Source organism: Macaca fascicularis, chromosome 4 (assembly GCF_037993035.2).
Source record: "Macaca fascicularis isolate 582-1 chromosome 4, T2T-MFA8v1.1".
Taxonomy (NCBI): domain Eukaryota; kingdom Metazoa; phylum Chordata; class Mammalia; order Primates; family Cercopithecidae; genus Macaca; species Macaca fascicularis.
The window spans coordinates 56,214,564-56,232,304 of record NC_088378.1 but is presented as its reverse complement, the minus strand read 5'-3'; the positions used below and the strand labels follow the sequence as shown (position 1 = coordinate 56,232,304).

The 17,741-nt window shown below is 43.4% G+C and overlaps 1 protein-coding gene and 1 pseudogene across 2 annotated transcripts in view; both read right to left on the bottom strand.

The window, feature by feature from the left end:
• SASH1 (SAM and SH3 domain containing 1) overlaps positions 1-14,036 on the bottom strand; it is a 289,530-nt gene extending 275,494 nt beyond the window's left edge. For both annotated transcript variants that reach the window (XM_045390350.2, XM_074037208.1), the window contains exon 1: positions 13,937-14,036. In XM_045390350.2, coding sequence (XP_045246285.2) covers positions 13,937-13,957 — 21 coding nt within the window. In that variant the 5' untranslated portion in view covers positions 13,958-14,036. The remainder of the gene's footprint in view (positions 1-13,936) is intronic.
• LOC123573199 (U6 spliceosomal RNA) lies at positions 7,537-7,670 on the bottom strand (annotated as a pseudogene).
• Positions 14,037-17,741: the final 3,705 nt, after the last annotated feature.

The window sequence follows — 17,741 nt, the reverse complement described above, 5'->3', positions numbered from 1 at the left end:
TTTAATAAATGGTGCTTGGAAAATTGGCTAACCATAAGTAGAAAGCTGAAACTGGATCCTTTCCTTACTCCTTATATGAAAATTAATTCAAGATGGATTAGAGACTTAAATGTTAGACCTAAAACCATAAAAACCCTAGAAGAAAACCTAGGCAATACCATTCAGGACATAGGCATGGGTAAGGACTTCATGTCTAAAACACCAAAAGCAACAGCAACAAAAGCCACAATTGACAAATGGGATCTAATTAAACTAAAGAGCTTCTGCACAGCAAAAGAAACTACCATCAGAGTGAACAGGCAACCTACAGAATGGGAGAAAATTTTTGCAATCTACTCATCTGACAAAGGGCTAATATCCAGAACCTATAAAGAACTCAATCAAATTTACAAGAAAAAAACAAACAATCCCATCAAAAAGTAGGCAGAGGATATGAACAGACACTTCTCAAAAGAAGACATTCATACAGCCAACAGACACATGAAAAAATGTTCATCATCACTGGCCATCAGAGAAATGCAAATCAAAACCACAATGAGATATCATCTCACACCAGTTAGAATGGCAATCATTAAAAAATCAGGAAACAACAGGTGCTGGAGAGGATGTGGAGAAATAGGAACACTTTTACACTGTTGGTGGGACTGTAAACTAGTTCAACTATTGTGGAAAACAGTGTGGCAATTCCTCAAGGATCTAGAACTAGAAATACCATTTGACCCAGCCATTCCATTATTGGGGATATACCCAAAAGATTATAAGTCATGCTACCATAAAGACACAGGCACATGTATGTTTATAGCAGCACTATTCACAATAGCAAAGACTTGGAATCAACCCAAATGTCCATCAGTGACAGACTGGATTAAGAAAATGTGGCACATATACACCATGGAATACTATGCAGCCATAAAAAAGGATGAGTTCATGTCCTTTGTAGGGACACGGATGCAGCTGGAAACCATCATTCTCAGCTAACAGAAAACCAAATACCGCATGTTCTCACTCACAGATGGGAATTGAACAATGAGATCACTTGGACACAGGAGGGGGATCATCACACTCTGGGTCCTATTGTGGGAGTGGGGAGGGATAGCATTAGGAGATATAGCTAATGTAAATGACTAGTTAATGGGTGCAGCACACCAACATGGCACATGTATACATATGTAACAAACCTGCACGTTGTGCACATGTACCTAGAACTTAAAGTATAAAAGAAAAAAAAAAAACCACCACCAACAAAAAAAAACATTAAAAGTCCAACAAAGAAGAATGATTGGGCAAATTAAGCTACTTCTATGAGTTGGAATATTATACAGACTTCAAAACAAGATGCTCTCAAAGAGTTTGTAATGGTTCGAGGAAATTCATTTGATAAAATTTTAAGTGGAAAATTAGGATATGAAATTATGTATAAAATAAGACTTCAAAGCTCTGGAAAATACTCTGAAACAAGACTAACAGGAAACAAAGCAATGGGTGCCCCTGGATTAGGTTATGCAATTATGGTTATTTTGTTTATAAATTTTAATTTTCATACAGTAGAGAATGTATTACTTTATTGTTTTGAGATGGAGTCTTACTCTGTCACCCACGCTGGAGTGCAATAGCACGATCTCCGCTCACTCCAACCTCTGCCTCCCGGGTTCAAGCGATTCTCATGCCTGAGCCTCCTGAGTAGCTGGGACTACAGGCATGTGCCACCATGCCTGGCTAATTTTTGTATTTTCAGTAGAGACGGGGTTTCACTATGTTGGCCAGGCTGGTCTCGAACTCCTGACCTCAGATAGTCTGCCTGCCTCGGCATCCCAAATTGCTGGGACTACAAGTGTGAGCCACCATGCCTGGCCATGTATTACTTTCATATAATAAAAAAATTATAAAATTTACTCTGCCTATTAGTTCTTGTCATCGAAAATCTTCAGGTAGGTTCCTATAGTGGTCCTTGGAATGATTTTATCCTTAGCCTGAAGTGGATAATGTGCTATTCCTGCTAACGAACTATAGCTAACTCACAGGGTTAAGGCAAGGCATTTTGGAATTTCTGGTTCCTCCTGGTTATTGCACTTTAAAAAAATTACATAGACATGATATTTCCCCGTAAATAATTCAGTGTGTTCCTGTGTTGCTCCATGTACTGCAAGACCAGATGTAGATCAGGAAAGCTCTTCACTGGTTTAGTATGAGAGCCAGGTAGACAATACACACAAGTGGGGAATACTCATTTTTTTTTTTAGGTGGAGTCTCGCTCTTCACCCAGGCTGGAGTGCAGTGGTGCGATCTCAGGTCCCTGCAACTTCTGCCTCTCAGGTTCAAATGATTCTCCTGCCTCAGCCTCCCAAATAGCTAAGATTACAGGCGCATGCCACTGCGCCCGGTTAATTTTTTGTATTTTTAGTAGAGATGGGGGTTTCACCGTGTTAGCCAGGGTGGTCTCAATCTCTGACCTCAGGTGATGCGCCCGCCTCGGCCTCCCAAAGTGCTGGGATTATAGGCATGAGCCACCACGCCCAGCCAGAATACTCTTGTTCTTCCTATGACCATGTGCTGTGATGCTGTGTGGTTTCTGTCACGTATACACACACAAGCACACTCATGCACACACCCCCTACCTCCCTGCCTACATTCTACCCAGCCTGACTGCTCTGGAAGGAAAGTATGTAGCAGGGGTCTGGGGGCCTCTGGGGCAGCTGTCTCAAGACCGAAGTGGCTGCCGAGCAGTGGTCGTAGCTGCAGGGGAGGTGGGGGAGAGGAGGAGGAAGGAGCTGACTTGCAATCATCTCTTTCTGCTTTGTCCCTGTCCTCTTCATTCGGTGCACTCAGCTCTACAGGAGGACAGTGTGTAACTAGTTTGACCAGCTGCTGACATCTCCGAAGAAGGAAGAGGTCTAATACCCTCCGAAGAAGGAATCTTCTTTTTTTTTTTTGAGACGGAGTCTCGCTGTGTTGCCCAGGCTGGAGTGTAGTGGCCGGATCTCAGCTCACTGCAAGCTCTGCCTCCCGGGTTTTTACGCCATTCTCCTGCCTCAGCCTCCCGAGTAGCCGGGACTACAGGCGCCCGCCACCTCGCCCGGCTAGTTTTTTGTATTTTTTAGTAGAGACGGGGTTTCACCGTGTTAGCTAGGATGGTCTCGAACTCCTGACCTCGTGATCCGCCCGTCTCGGCCTCCCAAAGTGCTGGGATTACAGGCTTGAGCCACCGCGCCCGGCCGGAATCTTCTAATATTACTTCACTGCAAGCACATTCTAAGCTTTCCCGCAGGGAGTCCCCAGATGAAACTGGGAAGCAGTTAGCTTGGGATCGCTTCAGGTCTTCTCCTTGGGATATGTTGATGTATTCCTGACTCCAGGCGCTCTCTGGATACACCTTTAGGTGTGTCTTCTCTGGCAGACAAAGGAGTTGTGCCTAGAACCAGTGGCTGCAGCTCAGTTCTGACGACAGGGAGAAATGAGTCTGGGGAGAGGGACTAGGGTTGGGCTGTAGATTGGGGAAAGGATACCGCATCTAAAATAAAAGAACCTAACACTGTATGTATTCTGCCTCTAACCCCCAATTTTCCTTCTTCTCTCCTCCTAATATAGTGATTGTGTTAGTTAGGTTCCTCTGACAGTTTGATTCCCCAAGACAGAATTAGAAATGCATAAGATCTGAGGCTGGGCGTGGTGGCTCACATCTGTAACCCCAGCACTTTGGGAGGCCAAGGCGGGGGGATCACAAGGTCAGGAGTTCAAGACCAGCCTGGGCAACACAGTGAAATGCCGTCTCTACTAAAAATACAAAAATTAGCTGGGCGTGGTGGCAGGCGCCTGTAATCCCAGCTACTTGGGAGGCTGAGGCAGGAGAATTGCTTGAACCCGGGAGGCGGAGGTTGCAGTGAGCCAAGATCACGCCACTGCACTGCAGCCTGGGCGACAGAGTGAGACTCCGTCTCAAAAAAAAAAAAAAAAAAAAAAAAAAATCCGGGCGGGATGCCTGTGAAGGATGGAGCCTGAGAAGGAGAGCAGCAAGGGAGGAGGTTGAATGGAAAGAGCTTTAGACTTCAGTGTAGTCCCGAGAAATTCACTGCCAGGCCCATGGGAGACCCATAGTAAAGACTGCCTATTGGAGAAGTCCTGCACTTTGCAGGAATGGCCATGCCAGTTTCCTGCCCCACTCAGCCATTGGCTGACAGTAGCCCAGGGGCGGGGACCTTTCTGTGAAGATAGCTTGGGTCCTGAAGTGGGGATACTTCCCTCAAGATGGTCCTTCGAGAGGATGTCTTTGTGGTCCACCTCCACGGCCACCACAGTTATATTCTAATTTATGGTTTCATTTATACCAGTGCTGACGTGATTGTGTACTATAGTCACATTTCTTTTCTCATTATTTTTTCTTTCTTGGAGTTTTCTTTTTTCTTTCTTTTTAAAAAAGTTTTTTTGAGACAGAGTCTCGCTCTGTCGCCCAGGCTGGAGTACAGTGGCGCATCTCGGCTCACTGCAAGCTCTGCCTCCCAGGTTCACGGCATTCTCCTGCCTCAGCCTCCCGAGTAGCTGGGACTACAGGCGTCCGCCACCATGCCCGGCTAATTTTTTTTTGTATTTTTAGTAGAGACCGGGTTTCACCGTGTTAGCCAGGATGGTCTCCATCTCCTGACTTCATGACCCGCCTGCCTCGGCCTCCCAAAGTGCTGGGATTACAGGTGTGAGCCGCCATGCCTGGCCTGGAGTTTTCTTTTTAAAATTTGGTCACTTCTCTATGTCCCTATCTATTACTGTGCTCCAAGCGTTGACAGAACCATGACACACCTCATGGGAGACTGAAGTCGTCGGGCTCATGAATCGGTTCCATTTCTGCCTTCTTTGAGACATGCCGCCTGGAGCCCCGTTTGACTCGGTTGTGCTTTGCACATCCCCTTGTTTTAGTAGAGCATGTCCTCCAGGAGCTTGCAGGTAAGGGGTGTAGGTGATATAAATGCTTTGACTCCTTCTATGTTTCCAGTCCATCTGACCCTTAATGGAGGGTTCTAGGTCGGAAATCGTTTGCCCTCAGAATCTCCAGTCTGTTGTTTCTTGGATGCTAGTGTTCCTGTTGAAAAGTCAATGCCAGCCAGGTGCGGTGGCTCACGCCTGTAATCCCAGCACTTTGGGAGGCCAAGGCAGGAGGATCACTTGAGGTCAGGAGATCCAGACCAGCCTGGCCAACATGGTGAAACCCTGTCTCTACTAAAAATGCAAAACAAAAACAAAAATAAAAACCAAAAATAGCCAGGCATGGTGGTACATGCCTGTAATTCCAGCTACTTGGGAGGCTGAGGCAGAAGAATTGCTTGAACCCGGGATGCGGAGGTGCAGTGAGCTGAGATCACGACACTGCATTCCAGCCTGGGTGACAGAGCAAGACTCTGTCTCAAAACAAAACAACAAAACAAAACAAAACAACACTCTCCTATTTAACCCTACTCTTCTGAAATTTCACAATGATGTGCCTTATTCTCTGTGCTAGTACTAGGTCTTTTTCTCTCTTTCTCTCTCTCTGCCTCTTTTGTTGTTGTTGTGAGACAAAGTCTTACCCTGTCACTCAGGCTGGAGTGCAGTGGTGCCATCATGGCTCACCATGGCCTCGACCACCCAGGCTCAAGCGAATCTCCTGCCGCAGCCTCCTGAGTAGCCAGGACTATAGGCATGTGCAACCACACTCAGCTAATTTTTTCTTTTTATAGACACGAGGTCTCTCTATTTCCCAGGCTGATCTCAAACTCCTGGGCTCAAACAATCCTAGGGATGGGTACAGTGGCTCACCCCTGTGAGGGTCCTTAGATCCTCTTTTGATCTATTTGTTCATCAAGGTAATAAAAGACTACCATGGATTGAACACCTAGTATGTGCCACATAATGTACTTTCTACTCAGTATGTCTCATTTCACCTTCACAGAATCCCTGCAAGGTGAGTGTTATTATATCCATTTGTGGACCAGGACTGCGGCTCAGAAGCTTTTCCCAAGACCCTGAACTCTGACAGGTGAATAACTGCCAAGTGGTGGAGGTTGGCCTGCAGTGGGCATCAGTCTGAGTTCCAAGCTGACTGCTCTTTCCAGGGCAACCACCCAGAGGCGGGTCCTAGTGCTAGGTGATGGCAGGACTTGCATGTCAAGTGCTTCATGGGAGAATGTAAGTTCCATGGGGCTGAGATCTTGGCTGGTCTGTTCACCACCATCAACCAAGTACAAGAACAATCCTTGCCATGTTGAAAATACACAATCCTTTTTTTTTTTAATATCGGGGGGAATATTGAGGGGGAATGTTGGGGGGAGTGTTGCAGGGGGAGGATTTTTTTTTTTTTAATTTGAGACAGGGTCTTACTGTCACCCAGGCTGGAGTGCAGTGGTGTGATCTTGGCTCACTGCAGCCTCTGCCTTCCAGGTTCAAGCAATTCTCCTGTCTCAGCCTCCTGAGTAACTGGGACTACAGGCGTGAGCCACTATGCCCAGCTAATTTTTGTCTTTTTAGTAGAGATGGGGTTTCATCATGTTGGCCAAGCTGGCCTCAAACTCCTGGCCTCAAGTGATCTGCTTACCTCAGCCTCCCAAAGTGCTAGGATTATAGGTGTGAGCCACCACTCCTGACAATCAGTACTTTTTAAAAGGACGAATGGATGGATAGATGAACATAATTTCATTTAATTCCCAGAGCAACTCAGTCATAACTCTAATTTACCCTTTTGTAAAAGGTTAGAAAGCAAATCCCAGCATTCTGGGATTTTTGTTTCCCAGAGAATTGCTCTTTCTAGGAAGTGTTTTTGTATAATCTTAGAATTACCCTTGATGATAACCCATGCTACCCCATGGCAACCAGAACCTAATGGGATAGCTGAGTTGGCTTGGTCAAGTGATTGAACACTTATTCAACAAAATATTATTGAGTGAGTGTCCACTGCATGCTAGGCACTAGGCTGGGAGATTTACATTCATTAAATCTCATATTATCCTCACAATAGCCCTGCCAAGTAGCCAGGTGGCCTAAAACCAGTTTCTTAAAGATTCATTTGCTCGGTTGGGTGCAGTGCCTCACACCTGTAATCCTAGCACTTTGGGAGGCCAACGCGGGTGGATTGCCTAAGCTCAGGAGTTCAAGACCAGCCTGGGCAATGTGGTGAAACCCGTTTCTACTAAAATACAAAAAATTAGCCGGGCATGGCAGCGTGCTCCTGTAGCCCCAGCTACTTGGGAGGCTGAGGTAGGAGACTTGCTTGAACTCAGGAGACGGAGGTTGCAGTGAGCTGAGATTGCACCACTGCACTCCAGCCTGGGCAACAGAGTGAGACTCTGACTCCATTAAAAAAAAAAAAAAGTTCATTTGCTCAATGAAGACTTTGCTTAAAATTCAACCTCTAGACCTTTGAGAGTCTAGGTTTCATTTTAGTGTTCTATATTTTCTTGGCATTTGGGAGCAGTTTAACGATGAAAATAATTAGTTCCTCCAAGGGCATATCTAACTTAATTTAGTGTTTATATTACGTATTTATTGCACTTGCAGATTTTTTTTTAACTATTTAAAAAATATATGGAACATTTCACAAATTTGCACATCATCCTTGCACAGGGGCCATGCTAGTGTTTAGTATATGTGCTGCTGAAGTGGGCCCAGAATTTTCTTTTTTCTAATGATGGGATTGTTTTGTCTACTTGAACGTGCCTTGTTCTATTTAACCTACTTTTGCATGGTTAAGCTCTTTTTAGTCAGTTTATGTAAGGCCTTTTATTCAGAATTTAAATTAAATTTAAAAGTAAATTAAATTAAAATTAAAATTTAATTTAATTCAGTATTTATTTCGAGGACATGTGAAAAGACCTAAAAATGCTTCAAAGGAAATAGAGTTTTGCATGAATGAGTTTTTAGGTAAGATGTTCCGCAGCCAGGCTGTAATGAGAAAAAAATAATGGAGACCAAGATGTGGGCAGACATTTAATAAGCCTCTCCCGGCCGGGTGCGGTGGCTCACGGCTGTAATCCCAGCACTTTGGGAAGCCGAGGTTGGTGGATCACCTGAAGTCAGGAGTTTGAGACCAGCCTGGTCAACATGGTGAAACCCTGTCTCTATTAAAAATACAAAAAATTAGCCGGGCATGGTGGTGGGTGCCTATAATGCTACTCAAGAGGCTGAGGCAGGAGAATCGCTTGAACCCAGGAGGCAGAGGTTGCAGTGAGCCGAGATTATGCACTGCATTCCACCTGGGTGACAGAGCGAGACTCTGTCTCAAAAAACAAAACAAAAAAACAAACAAAAACAAAAACAAAACATGGCCAGGCGTGGTGGCTCATGCCTGTAATCCCAGCACTTTGGGAGGGTGAGGCAGGCGAATCACGAGGTCAGGAGTTTGAGACCACCCTGGCCAATATGGTGAAACCCCATCTCTACTAAAAATACCAAAATTAACTGCGTGTGGTGGTGCATGCCTATAGTCCCAGCTACTCAGGAGGCTGAGGCAGAAGAGTCGCTTGAACCTGGGAGGCGGAGCTTGCAGTGAGCTGAGATCACGCCACTGTACTACAGCCTGGGTGATAGAGTGAAACTCTGTCTCAAAAAACAAAACAAAACAAAACAAATCCCTGCATATTTTGTCTCTTTTAAAAGAAGGTCAAAATAGACGGTTCTTAAAAATAAAGCACAATTGTCTTTATTTTCATATTTGGAAAACTATTGGGATGTCAACATAATAATGTCTGCAAACTTTCAGAAAGAATTTTTGTAGAATTTCCTGGACATTACCTGGAAAAAGGATTATATGGGAGGCTGAGGTCAACTCACTTCTGCCCTATGTCTGTCCCCAGAGAGTCTGACCGGTGACCCTGGGTCCAGTTTTTCCTGGCGCACTCAGCAGAAGCAGCTGGCTGGTCTGAGCACAGTGAACCCAGTGTCTCTCCAGGCCATACAATTCTACCATTCTAACTTCTCAGGTGGTAGCGTGGTATTTTGGAACGTATATCTGTGGGAATGTCCACCAGGCTGGACTTTACTGTGCTGTTGACTGTAGTGGCCACATTGACCACCTGACCCATGCCAGGAGCCACCTCCATTGCAGGTGCATTTCTGCATGATGGTTGTCATTTTGATTAAGAGTGCAAGGCTCCGGAGGCAGACTCTATGGTTTCAAATATTGGCTCCCATATATCCTAGTTATAGGACTATTCGTGTGTCTCCTTTCTTTATCAGTAAAATAGGGATTTTTATGCGTCTACCACACAGTGTTGTTGTGAGGATTAAATGAGTTAATATTTCTACAGAGCTTAGAACAGTGCCTGGCACATAGTAAATGGTATGTAAGTTTTAGTAATGTATAATTATCATCATTATTATTTTTTTTTTAGAGATGAGGGTCTTGCTATGTTGCCCAGGCTTATCTCTAACTCCTGGCTTCAAGTGATCCTCCTGCCTCAGCCTCCCAAGTAGCTTGGATTACAGGTGCAAGACACCGTGTCAGGCTACCAAGATTTTTTGTGTGAAGTACTTGGCACAAGGCACTTCTTGGGTAAAAAATGCACAGGAGTGCACTCGCAGGTGTATATATTTAAATGAACAAGTGCTTCTTCTATGATCCTGGAAGTGTAATTTACCAGCAGTGCAGTTTCTCCTCTCCGTCTCCCTTTGCTACTACCTGCCCTCAGCTTTCTCATCGTCCTCTCCCTTTTTCCTTTGCATGTACTTTGTTCTCTCTTCCTCCATCCTAGCTTACTTTTTCTTTCTCATACTTACAAATCAACTGGGCGCTGTTTCTCTTTTCTCTTACTCTCCTAAGTTTTATTTTATTTTAATCACCGAAGTGATCTGAGAAGTGGCTGTAAAAAGGTAACACCAGCCTATTGACATGCTGCCTCAAACTGAAGGGGGTGAGTCACAAAAGGAGAGAGTCCAAGGTTGGACAGAAGAGACGCAAGTTCCTTCTGGCTTCGGAGTTCTATGTCCACCATTTCAAATTTAGATTCATATTTTATTACCATTTATCTTTCCCTTTGTATGGCTTAAGCACTAGGCTAGGGTTTTAGATGGATTATTATTTAATCCTTACAACTCCTTAAAGGCAGGTATTACTCCCATCTTACAAATGAAGAAGAAAAGCAAAAATGGAGAGATAATCAACTTATCCAAGGCCACACAACTGGAAATCAGAGAGCCAACGCTGGTGTGTATACACGCTAACTCTAAGCTCCAGTTTCTTCCCACTACTCATAATTCCTCCCACACAAAAAAGTAGAAGTAGGCTAGGCACAGTGGCTCATGCCTGAAATCCTAACACTTTGAGAGGCTGAGGCAGGAGGATTGCTTACGATCAGGAGTTTGAGATAAGCCTGGGCAACATGGTGAAACCCTGTCTCTACAAATAATAAAAAATCAGCTGGTTTGTGATCGTGCATGCCTGTAGTCCCTGCAACATGGGAGGCTATGGCAGGAAGATTGTTTTAGCCTAGGAGTTCAAGGCTACCGTGGGCCATGATCATGCCACCGCACTCCAGCTTGGGTGACAGAGTGAGACCACATGCCCCAAAATAATTGCAATATAATGTGATTAATGTAAATACGTAGCGGTACTTATAAGATCTTATGGAAATACAAGTGAGGTAGGGAGGGGAATTTCTAATATTTCCTAGGCAGATTTTTGAACTGGGGTCCTTGAAATTTTGGAAGGTCAGTGGAGGAATCACTTGAAGTTGTCTGCAAAATTTTCTTAGAGGGGTTTGTGGCCAAGGGAGTAGAGAGGTGGAAGTTTGACCGGGGGCATCAGAGAGTATTAACTGTGTGAATGTTTGAGCTGATCAAGAGTTTGCAAGGAATTAGAAGAGGAATAAGACAGTCTAGGCAAAAGAAACCACAAGTGGAAAAGTACATGCAAATAATTTTCTTGGACTTCAGCCTAGGGTACCATTCAAGGAAGCAGCAGGAGACAAAGCACCTAGAATAGGTGGTTAGGGTCCAGACCAAGAAACAAATGATGTTCAGGGCCAAGAATGAATTCTCAAGGATATTAAAAATGCTCTCGACAACATTATTACAGGTCATTGTAAAATGTATTCTCCAATGCCATTAAACAGTATGATGGAAGTTCCTTCTTCCCTTTTCCAGATGCTTGTAGCAAAGTCTCTGTATTTTAGGATGAATTTGCATTCAGGAGTAGAGCTGGGAGCCTAACCTTGTTTCTGGGTGATAATGTGTTCTGAATTCTAAACAATGGCTTACAAAACTTCTGAAGAGCCATGAATTCTGTGAATTGGCATGGTGGCACCACCCATTGGTGCCTTGGCGGTAGGTTATTGAATCCCTGGTGTCCAAATATGGGGCTGTAAATTAGAGGAGTGGCAGGGCAAGAGGATATTGCCCTAAATGAAGATATGCTGAGTTTGTTACTGGAAAAGAGGCAGAGAGATTTCGGATCTGGATTTTCGAGGTAACAGTAAATTTATAATCCAGGTATCACTGTGGAAGTCTCTGCCACGCTGATTTTATTTTCTCCCCAAACTTCTGAGGTTGATAACTTAATTAGGTAGATTAACTAGGTTAGTTAAAATAAGATATATATGCAATCATCTCCCACAAAGGAAGCTTGTCTGAACTGGAACTGTTTCTATAGATTTCAAGGCTCATTCGCTTGTCTCCTTAGGACAGGAACGATATTCCTAAGGCTGATAATTCCCCTTTCTATCTCAGTTGATCAATACATCATTTTGCATCCTCAGCACAAAAACCCAAATGTGCTTGCTTCCTTTTCTAAAAGAAAGCCTCTGTCTTGCTGGGATTAAGAGGGCATAGTCCCATGACACAGTTTGCAGTCAAATTTTGGCACCTGAAAAAACCTTCCCTCTTTAAAGAACTGCGGGCAACCAGTCAAAAGGGACCAGAGTTTTGGCATTTGGACTGAAAACATTACCTGCCAACTGGGCTGCTCTGAACGTATTGTTTCTGAAACCAGGGGAAGCACATGTAACAAGAGGAGGCTTTGTTCTGTTGGAACATTTTTGATGAGCCCATCTGCCCCAAGTTGAAGGGAGAAACTGCCAGCCATGTCTGTTCACTTTCTCCCATTTACCAGCCTCCCTTGGACTCCTGAATACCCTCTAGGGCACGACTGTTACCTCTCACAACTCATATTTCAGATATTTTTTGCTTTGTTCATCCCATGACCGTGGAATTCTATGTTTCATACACAGTTGCTTTGACTGGCAGTCAAACACTTTTCTCTCAATGACCCAGTCTCTCCTTCTGGTTGCTATCCTACCAAGACAGCGAGGAGAAATTTGCCCAAGCAAAGGCTAAATGCCCGAACTGACGTTTCTTCTAGAGTTCCCTTCCCTAATTCTACTTTCATTCAACAAGTATTGATTGGGCACCGACAGTACCAGGCACTGTTCTCAGCTCCTCAGAGACAGTAGTGAGCAAAGCAGCCTTCCAGAAGCCCATCTGAGAGGCCTCAACTCACCAAAGCCCAGGCCAGAAGCAGAGAAGGGGCAGGAGGGGCCCTCAGGCCAGGCTGGGGCTCAGCACCCATGCATCAAGTGGTTGGGCTCTCAGACTCTACCTCGTGATCTCTGTGCTCTTTAATTATTTGTCATGAACAAATCTATCTATCTATCCATCTATCTATATCTATCTATCTATCTATCCATCTATCTATATCTATCTATCTATCTCTATCTATCCATCTATCTATCTAGCTATTCGTCTATTTTTTTTCTTAAGAGACAGGGTCAGGCTGGGCACAGTGGCTCATGCCTGTAATCCCAGCAGTTTGGGAGGCCAAGGCAGGCGGATCACCTGGGGTCAGGAGTTCAAGACCAGCCTGGCCAACATGGTGAAACCCTGTCTCCATTAAAAATACAAAAATTAGCCGGGCATGGGGGTGGGTGCCTGTAATCCCAGCTACTCAGGAGGCCAAGGCAGGAGAATCGCTTGAACCCGGGAGGCAGAGGTTGCAGTGAGCTGAGATCGCACCACAGCACTCCAGCCTGGACAACAGAGGGAGACTCTGTCTCAAAAAAAAAAAAAAAATTTTTTAAAAAGGAAGAAGAAAGGAAGAGACAAGAGAGGCAAGATCTCACTCTGTCATCATGTCACCAAGGCTAGGATGTGGTGGTGTGATCATAGTTTACTGCAGCCCAGAACTCCTGGGCTCAAGAGATCCTCCTGCCTCAGCCTCCCAAGTAACTGAGACTACAGTTGCATGCCCAGCTAATTTTTGTAATTTTTGTAGAGACAGTGTTTTGCCATGTTGCCCAGGCTGGTCTCCAATTCCTGGGCTCAAAGAACCTTCCTATCCTGGCCTCCCAAAGTTCTGGGATTATAGGCATGAGCCCCCACATTCAGCCCAAATCTAAACCCCTTTTTTAATTAAAAAGGAAAATAACTTCACAATCTATAGAATACGATTTCTACAGAGAAGACGAAGACGGAAACAAAGTTGTTCAGCAACCCGAGAAGAAAACTCCTTCAGTAGAATATTAGATGCTAAATGGTTAATCGGATGGTCCCGATCCCCTGGGGGTTGCAATATGAAGTACATCATTACATCTTTCATTCTTAGCATGTGTGCAAATCTTTAAAAAAGTTTTCACAGATAAGCAGAGGCTGGAAAAGCTCTGGTCTTTAACAGGAAAAACTTTTCTTGGCTTACAAAACCTTTTTTAGAGTCTTGGGGGAAAATAAATATTTACATAATTATATAAATATATCTTATATAATGAATGGTAAGTCACAAAAATGGCAAAGCCCGGTGAAGGAATTCTGAAGCAGTCGCTGCCTAGCCCCCTCGGAATTTTGATGGATTCATCAGTAGCACTGAAAATCCCTAGATACTGACAGTTACTTTATACCTGTTTCCCACAATAGTCCTTTCCTGAATATACCAGTCTAAATGTCAGAAGGACACCTAAAAACAGTCTTAAAATTTGAAAACAGACAGCCTACATACCCTGCAATCTTGTTCCTCCATGAAGTGAGCTGCCGGCCATACGTTCAAATGGTCTCTGACTTCCTCTCTGACTCAGATCGCATGAATCCGCAGCACTGATGTAAGGCTCTAAATGGGAATCTGTTTTCAATTCAGGGCAGATGTGGGACACTCTCACAGCCCTAGGGATTATCAACTTTAAAACAAATCGCCTTCAGGACGATAAGAGAGGCAGTAACTGCTTCCTGAGGCCTCACTGGGGTCCCTTCCAAATGCTTAACATATAACACAATAACTATGACACAAAAGCAAGTTTCGTTCTTTGAGTTCTCAGACTTTAAAATGAAGCTTGCAAATGCCCCTCAGAAACAAAGCTTGAAAATATATCTCAGAACATTTAAATAGAAATCCAGATATTTTAGTAACTAACATACAACGGTGATCCAAATGCCCCTTTCTCCCCGCCCCTACAAAACTCTCAGCCAGGGTTTGGCTCATTGAGTATAGTTTTTCCACAAATTGAATTCGAATTGTTCTGGTTCAGAGTTTTCTTGGCTCAAGAAAAGGAAGGGAGGACTATTCCAAGACTTCCACAGAGAAACATCCAGAAATCCATTTAACACGGTAAGTTTAATGTTCTAGGATTAGCGTTCATGCATGGACTCTACGTCTCAGAATGTCCTCTGTTCTGAGAACACTTTGTAGAGTTGGCTGATCTGCTAGGCTTCAAACTCTGAAACACCTTCACTGGGGCTTAATCTAGTTTAACCTGATTTGATAACCCTGAGAAAAAGTTACAAAAACATGAATTTTGAAGACATCTAAAGGAAACATAAAAACATTTCCCTTTTAATAAAGTAAAACAAAAGTTGTATAGAGTCTTAAAAAATATTAAAAGTTAATGTGCATGGCATTTCCCTACACAAATAAGTTTAGGTGTTGGTAACATCAGTGAATAGTCAGAGGATAGTCACATTAAGTACATATTCTTGGAAAACACAGTCTATTCTTTAAAATTAATATTGTGAGTGTGACATAACAGAGTTACATGGTAAAGCATCAAGTCACTAAGGAACATTAGGGCTAGTATTTCTCCCATCTTCATGGGGAAAAATAAATTAAACTTCCTGTAGCTTAGGAATGTGCTAACATAACCATTAGGCAGCGGTAGAAGTGGTATTAGGAGTTGTGGATGAGCCGAGCATGGTGGCTCACACCTGTAATCCCAACACTTTGGGAGGCCGAGGCAGGTGGATCACTTGAGGCCAGGAGTTCGAGACCAGCCTGACCAACACGTGAAACCCTGTCTCTACTAAAAATACAAAAATTAGACGGGCGTGGTGGCGGGCGCCTGTAATCCTGGCTACTTGGGAGGCTGAGACAGGAGAATCACTTGAACCCAGGAGCGGGAGGTTGCAGTGAGCCAAGGTCATGCCACTGCACTCCAGCACGGGCAACAAGAGTGACACTCTGTCTCAAAAAAAAAAAAAAAAAAAAAAAAAAAAAAAAGTTGTGAATGAGATGTCCAGAGTCCCAGAGACAGAGACCTGTCCCTAGATTTCTCTTTAACTGAGTGGCCTCGGACACGCCGTTGCCCAGGCTACCATTTCCTTATTTGTAAAGTGGCTGAATTAGGGAGAAGATATCTAAAATTCAAACCTCTAATATCAGTGATGGTGTATTAACCAAGAACTTGGTAAAACAGAAGGTAAGAGTCTTTTTGTTTCATTTTGTTTTCAAAAATAATCACTAACTGCCACTAGTTTGACATCTCAGACAATTTTTTTTTTTCCACTTTGGAGCATATATCTACAATTCTGGCTGATAAGGCAAGTTTTAGCCAAGAAATGGGATCTGAAGGATCAAGAAACCCACTACCTTATGTAAATTAGATGCCTAGATTTTTAAGGAGGTTGACAGGTTTTTAGGGAAACAATTACCAAAGGCATAACTGCCCAATTTTAATTCGGCTCATGGGTGTCAGTAATGCACTTACTTAGCAATTAGGATCAGTTCAGTACAGAAAAACTTTAAAAATATTAAAGTGAGTAAGGAAAAGCATACATTGCTAGCGAGCAGTGGGTGGTTTTGATAGCTGGCAGGTAAGGTGAGGGATACCCGGGGTGGAGGATAGCGTGGTTTGGTAAACGAGCACCGGCTTATGAGTCAGGAGACCCAAGATCTAGTTCCAGGGCTGCCACTAACTAGCCCTGTGACCTTGGCCACCCTCTTCCCTGTTTCTAGTATGTTTCCTTCTCTATACCAGAAAGGTCTTGGTCTGTCCATCCTCTTTCTGTCCCAGCAACCAAAAGAGAAATTCTGCACCATTGAATACAGCTTTTGCTATAGAATACAGCTCCTACAGCTATGCTATAGGAGCACAGAAGCCAAATCTATAACATCAGTGTATATCAGTCTATGGTGTGCAACAGAAAATAGTTGTACACTGGGAGCTAGCTAACTGGGAGATGATCATTTTCACAGTTGTGGGAGGTTGCCACTCACCTGCCAAATGCCAGTAAAGTCCTGTTCCAAAGCACACCGTCACAATTAAGGTTTTCTTTCCACAAACCTATTTTCATTTATCAGCTATGATTTGAGGATATAGAAACAATGTTTAAAATAATCATATATAATACTACTGTTGAGGGTTGAATTGTGCTCCACCACACCCCTCAGATTCATATACTGAATATCTCAGAATGTGACCTTATTTGAAGATAGGATCTTTACAGAGGTAATTAAATTAAAATGAGGCCATCAGAGTGGGCCCTCATCCAAACATACAATCTAACAATGAAATGACTCAACAAAGCACAGGAAAGTACGAAAAATTACAAACCTAAAGAAACTAGGTTGGGGGTGGTGGCTCACCCCTATAATCCCAGCACTTTGGGAGGCTGAGGTGGGAGAATTGTGTGAGCCTGGGTAACATGGTGAGACCTTGTCTCTGTAAAATATTTGAAAAATTCGCTGGGCATAATGGTGTGTACCTGTGGTCTTAGCTACTTGAGAAGTTGTGGTGGGAGGATTGCTTGAGTCTAGGAGGTTTGTGCCACTGCACTCCAGCCTGGGCAACAAAGCAAGATCATATCCCACAAAAAAAAAAAAAAGAAAAAAAAGAAAAAAACCAATTGAGAGGGAGGGCACACAACTGGGAGTGCCCATAGCTCTGTTCTTGCTCAAGGTATCATGTGCACTAGTTCCTCCTCACAAGTCAGATTTCAGCTATTAGCTGCCACACCTCCACGGGACATGGGACTCCAAGCATTTATAGTATACCCTCTTATTAATGATAAGACTTTTTCCAAATGTAAACAAACCTGGCAATAATGTATTGTTATTTCATACTATTAAATGTAGGCTACATTGATATTCTCTATTAAAACACTTTATCAAAAATAAAAAGAGATACTAAGAAATGGACATGGTGAATACACATTAAAACAAGCACTTATTACATGTAGCAAATGGCTATAATTTCCAAAGACATAATTCCAACTGGATCCAGCATTGTTATTCCCCAATGCCTTATCTGACAAAGTTTAAAACTGAGTAACTCATACGAAACCATTATAAAGGAAATGCAAATATCTGAAACTCATCTGTTTATTAAAATCAATCTCCATTATCTTTCTTCTTAAAAAGCTTAGAAATAAATATAGTCTCTTAATGTTGACAGTATTTACGGCTCAAACAAAGCTGAGATGAAGGCTGAACTCAAACAATGCAGGAAACAGAAAGGAGAAAATACTTTAAGGTTAATTACTTAGGCCATGCAGGTAGATGTGACCCCAGGGGGAATGGAATTCCACAGGGCTTAACT